We start from the raw sequence: 6000 nt of genomic DNA, 5'->3' as shown, positions 1-6000 counted from the left end.
ATTTAGCATGGCCAATCCACCTAACCCGCACATCTTTGGACTGTGGGAGGAAACCGGAGCACCCGGAGGAAACCCACGCACACACGGGGAGGACGTGCAGACTCCACACAGACAGTGACCCAGCCGGGAATTGAACCTGGGACCCTGGAGCTGTGAAGCATTTATGCTAACCACCATGCTACCGTGCTGCCCCAATTGTGGTAGACTGAATCACTTCACAGCACAGTGTCATTTAGAACCAACTGTTCCAGTAACCAAATTTAAACAGCATTATCGGGATGGCAGAAAGATCCAAAATGTGCAAAGTGTTGAGAAGAAATCCAAAATCATAGAAGCTAGGGAGGATTGCTCACCATATTCACTTTCAGACACCTTCATGGTCGAAGTCATTACTAATACTTGTATCTCACTGTATTTGGGTGAGGTGGTACCAGTGGATTTAATGTGTGACGGGTGGATCTTTGCTACAGACCAGCACAGTGGTGATGTATGGGTTATTTTTTGGGAACATTAGTACTGCTGGGAGAAGTGGAGAGGGCTTGAGTTGGAGGATAGCCAGCAATGATTTGACTGCAGGCTCGGTCTGAGGTCTGGATTCCATTTAAACCATATGCTGCTGCAGAATCTAATGAAGTTCCGGCATCAGAAAGGTTGAGACAAAGTCAGAGTACAGCTCTCCACGATCCACGACTCCAGCTTGTCAGAATGTAAATTCCCTCTTGAAGCTTTGGAAGGGAAGGAAGAAGGAACTGTATTTAGTTTGACTGCTTTGTTGAGGATTATTCACAGAATCGTGATGTTGGAGCAAGACAAGTCATAAATGCTTTCTCTAAGTATCTTCAGTGTGATAACAGCAAACGTCTATGCCATACATCTAATGGTGGGATACACAACAATTTTCCAAATTTCTTTCTGGCACCTGGCTACCGAATCTGAAAGGAAAATAAGTCTTGCTGATTAAATTCAACCTTTTCTCAATGGATCAGTAAAACAGTTTTGAGTACTGGAATATATAACAATTCTGCTCTCTGGCTAATGACGGTATGCTTCTAAATTGCTGCCCAATTTCAGTAATTAGAATTAAAGTGAGAAGAACTCTAATTCTTTGTCAAGCAATGTAATAGTGAACTGTGATTGTGCTACTCTGTAAAGTGAGCAAGCTTGATAAAAAAAAAGCAACAACACTTAACTCTGCAGATCAAAGGGTCAGAATGAAACTGTGTTGTAGTGTTTGCCTACATGTTGTCATTTTGTCACTTCTCCAACTGCTACAAGGATATTACTACGAGCATGACTCCAGACTGGTAGGTGAACTGATATTGTTTGCGCACTGTTTGATAAATGAATTACTCAAATGTTTCCAAGACGCGTCAGTTTACCAAGGTCAGACTGTTGCCAGTGAGCGTGATAATCATTGCAAACATAAAAACCCGAGGTAATGCAATGTCTCACTGTTGTGGAACTGCACGTGATGCTTGCCTGTTCTAATGTTGAAGGATTGACAGTAGTTTTGTACATTTGAGGCTTTGCTCCTCTGAGAGCTCAGCCAGTTTGCTATGTGCATGGCGGAGTTATGTAAAGTCAGCAGGAGTTCAAAGTCGGATGTCCTTGTTGCAATTCTGCTGGCTTTATCACTAATATCAGTCAATAGAGGAAAATATGCCCAACCGATCAAACTGTTGACAGATTGGATTCTCAGTCACGCTGGGTTTTAGGTGAGCTCACCCGGCAATGGGGGAAAATGTTGCAATTGGCCTCAATTTAGGGAAAGAGAATGCTGTTGAGGACTGGCACCCCCATCAGCTACACACTGACCCCATTTCAATATGTGGAACGGGGCCTGCCATGACCAAATTGCTAACACGTGAAGAGTGGCTCTGTGGGAGACTAGTGGTGCCAAACTCCAGTCAGGAGAGGAAGGGAGGGGGAAAGGTCAATGCTCTAAATTTGTGGGTAGAGGAAGAGTACCTCAAAACCTTGAACATTTGTTTTGATACGCAGCCTGCAGGAAAGGTGTTATCTCCTAGATTTTCTGGAAGAATCTGAGTAAATTTATTCTCTCCACCATTAACTTTGCACTCACTATGTAGAGTCCTCCTTGTGCTGGGAGACCCTGGGCAGAATTCTCCATTGCTCGACACTGAAATCGTGTTCGGCGATCGGGTGGAGAATGGGCTCCGACGCCAAAATCAGGGCCGGCGCCGGTTTGACGCCGGTCAGCCATGCTCTGCACCCTCCAAAATGGCGTCATTGTGTCACGCACGCGCCATTGGCCGTCCCTCGTGCGATGCTCCGCCCCCGATGGGCCGAATTCCCGACGGCGTGGGACATGTGTGGTCTCAGCTGTGTGGGAATCCGGTATGGTATTTGCGGACTCTGTCAGGCGCCACCACACTCGGCCGGGATCCATGCCACTGGCCGGCATGGGGGGACTGGTGGGGGGTGGCCAGGGGTTGGGCTGTGGAGTTGCGGAAGGCGTATTGGATCCGCATACGGTCGGCGCTATGCTGTACGGTGCGACTGCTGCGCATGCGTGGCCTGGGACCTGGCCATTCTCCGTCCATTTTCGGTGCGGAAGGTGGGAGTTTCACCTGGCACCGGTGCTAGCCCCTCACCGGAAATGGTGAGGGTTTCACGCAGAATCTTTGGTCATAAAAGACCACACATGCTCCGCTGGCGTAGGCACTTAGTTGCTGAAACGGAGAATCCAGCCCCCTATTTCCTGAGCACCTGCAGTTCCATCATAGGCTTGATGTATTGTCTGTTATGCATCACAAACTACCTACTTAGCTTTTTGAATCACTCATTCCTTCAGGGGTTGTGTTCTGGAAGTGCAGACTAGAGATTCTTTCATTAGTTCATTCGGTCACATATGGACAAAAAAAACCCCACTTCATAACATTGTTTGTTCATTACTGAGAGGTCAACTGCGGCCCAGAGACTTTGGTCTCTGAAATCAGGAGGTCAAGGGATCAAACCCCACACCTGGAATACTGTGAACAGTTTTGGTCCCCTTTCCGAGGAAAGATTTGCTGGCATTGGAGGCAGTCCAGAGAAGGTCCATGAGGTTAATACTGTGTATGGTGGGATTTTCTTATGAGAAGAGGTTGAGTAAATTGGGCCTGTACTCATTGGATTGGATTTTGTTTATTGTCACGTGTACCGAGGTACAGTGAAAAGTATTTTTCTGCAAGCAGCTCAACAGATCATTAGAATTTAGAAGAATCGAGGTGACCTTATTTTTTTTTTTTTTTTTTTAAATTTAGAGTACCCAATTATTTTTTTTTCCAATTAAGGGGCAATTTAATGTGGCCAATCCACCTACCCTACACATCTTTGGGTTGTGGGGGCGAAACCCACGCAGACACGGGGAGAATGTGCAAACTCCACACGGACAGTGACCCAGGGCCGGGATTCGAACCCGGGTCCTCAGCGCCGTAGGCAGCAATGCTAACCACTGTGCCACCGTGCTGCCCGAGGTGACCTTATTGAGACAGGGGCCTTGACAGAGTAGATGCTGAGCAGCACCCTGTGTGTTTATCCTCTTACTTACTTTTCATTCCTAGAGTGGGCTTGAATTTTGTTTTACCCTGGTGTTCGCCATGTTCTTGCTGGACCTGCATGTTTCACAACCTTCATATCCACTTGTTTTGCAATTTCAGCCAAAAATGTGTCTGCTGCTGCATTTGCAAATTGTTTTGCAAGCTTATGAACCTTGGCATTCAGTTGAATTGTTTTCAGTATGACGGAGACATCCAGTGCTCTTCCTGTCGCTGGTGCCTTGCACTTCACTGTTGTGTTGACATTTTCCAATCTCATTTCTGTTCTTTGTTTCTCTGGCTGCAATAGAACTTCTTCCTTGTCCTTTTTTTTGGCTTAACTATGTGCCAGCTCTGCCACCGACAAAGTCTTCACTTGTTTCGGTTCTATAATTATGCTGCCCAGGCAATTTTACGCACTCGCAGCTTGGAAACATCTGCGGCCTTTCCTTTCAATACCTCCTGTTTTCCATTCAACAGCTTCGCCAGCTCTTCAGTGTGATGACTGGAAGACTTTAGGAATATTGGATTCTAACTTAGGGCAGCACGGTAGCACAGTGGTTCGCACAGTTGCTTCACACCTCCAGGGTCCCAGGTTCGATTCCCAACTTGGGTCACTGTCTGTATGGAGTCTGCACGTTCTCCCCATGTGTGTATGGGTTTCGTCCAGGTGCTCCGGTTTCCTCCCACAGTCCAAAGATGTGCAGGCTAGGTGGATTGGCCAGGTTAAATTGTCCTTAGTGTCCAAAAAGGTTAGGTGGGGTTACTGGGTTACGGGGATAGGGTGAAGGTGTGGGCTTAAGTAGGGCGCTCTTTCCAAGGGCCGGTGCAGACTCGATGGGTTGAATGACCTCCTTCTGCACTGTAAATTCTATGATTAAGTTGTTTCCTCTTGTGGGAGAGTATAATCCAGAGGCCATAATCTCAGAGTTAGGAGTCTCCAATTTAATACAGAGATGAGGAGGAATTTCTTCTGTCAGAGGGTAGTGAACCTGTGGAATTCTTTACCGCAGAGAGCGAGAGACGGAGCCGTTAAGTGTGTTCAAGACATATTTTTAATGAGTAAGGGAATCGAGGGTTATGGGGATAAGGGACAAAAGTGGAGTTGAGGATTATCATATCAGATCAGTCGGATGGACCAAGTGGGCTACGTCTGCTCCTACGTCTTATGCTGTTCTGGTCCAGAGACCTGAGACAAAATCAAGGCCAACAGGCCATTGCGATACTGAGGGAGTGCTGCACTGACAGAGACGCGATTTATCGGATCAGAGATTAAACCTCTCAGGGGGACATAGTGCTGACAGTACTATTTTGAAGGATAGTATGGGCGTCCTCCAATATGCATCCCTTAACTCCACCAATAAAACAGATCATCTGGCCATTACTGTTTGTGGGAGTGTTGTGTGTGCTAACTGGCCACTGCATTTCTCTCCATGAGAAGAGTGACCACACTTCAAAAGTAGTTCATGGCTTCACAGTGTTTTGGTTTTTCCAAATGTGGTGAAATGCGCTATAAAAATGCAGGTTCTTCCTTTTATTGCCCAATACAATCTATTTTGTTCTGTGTACACTGCTGGTGACTATAACAGCTTCATTTGCAAATCTTTCCTTTAATTCTATCTCATTCTGTGCCCAACACTCATCCTCGTGTTTCTTGACACTCTCCCTGTGTGTCGCTGTCCCCTGCTCCAATCTGCAGCTATCATTACCGACATTCTGGAACTTGCATCCCAAACTCCTCTGTCCACCGCTTTGAACTCCACCACCAGCTTCATATCAGCCTCGCCCTGCCCAGAACTTAATTCTCCTGTGAAGTAACTTAGATATTTTCTCATGTGAAAGATATAAAAGTGGATATTGCCTGTGCTGCACTTCCCTGCCCCCTCAACACCTCTACCATCCTGCCCAGCATTCACCCTCCCCACAAAATATTCCTCATCCTGTCCTACACTCCCCTCCTCCCAACACAGTCCCCATCCTACCCTGTATTACCCCAACACACTTCCCATCCAGCCCTGTATTACCCCAACACACTTCCCATCCTGCCCTGTATTACCCCAACACACTCTCCATCCTGCCCTGTATTACCCCAACACACTCCCCACCCTGCCCTGTATTACCCCAACACACTGCCCATCCAGCCCTGTATTACCCCAACACACTGCCCATCCTGCCCTGTATTACCCCAACACACTCCCCATCCTGCCCTGTATTACCCCAACACACTCCCCATCCTGCCCTGTATTACCCCAACACACACCCCATCCTGCCCTGTATTACCCCCAACCAACTCCCCATCCTGCCCTGTATTACCCCCAACCCACTCCCCATCCTGCCCTGTATTATCCCCAACACACTCCCCATCCTGCCCTGTATTACCCCCAACACACTCCCCATCCTGCCCTGTATTACCCCCAACACACTCCCCATCCTGCCCTGTATTACCCCCAACACACTCCCC

The 6000-nt window shown here is 47.4% G+C and overlaps 1 protein-coding gene across 6 annotated transcripts in view; it reads left to right on the top strand.

Annotated features, from left to right (window-relative positions):
- The first annotated feature begins 531 nt into the window (after positions 1–531).
- Positions 532–6000, top strand: part of vegfd (vascular endothelial growth factor D) — a 65305-nt gene continuing 59836 nt past the window's right edge. The window contains exons 1-2 of one of the 6 annotated variants that reach the window (XM_038802717.1): positions 532–880; positions 1266–1304. In XM_038802717.1, coding sequence (XP_038658645.1) covers positions 821–880; positions 1266–1304 — 99 coding nt within the window. In that variant the 5' untranslated portion in view covers positions 532–820. Of the gene's footprint in view, positions 1042–1265; positions 1305–6000 lie in introns of all 6 variants that reach the window. The other 5 variants (XM_038802716.1, XM_038802719.1, XM_038802721.1 and 2 more) reach the window with 5 other exon arrangements.

This window comes from Scyliorhinus canicula, chromosome 7 (assembly GCF_902713615.1).
Source record: "Scyliorhinus canicula chromosome 7, sScyCan1.1, whole genome shotgun sequence".
NCBI lineage: Eukaryota > Metazoa > Chordata > Chondrichthyes > Carcharhiniformes > Scyliorhinidae > Scyliorhinus > Scyliorhinus canicula.
The sequence above is the reverse complement of the archived record's forward strand: the minus strand, read 5'-3'. Positions and strand labels throughout refer to the sequence as shown.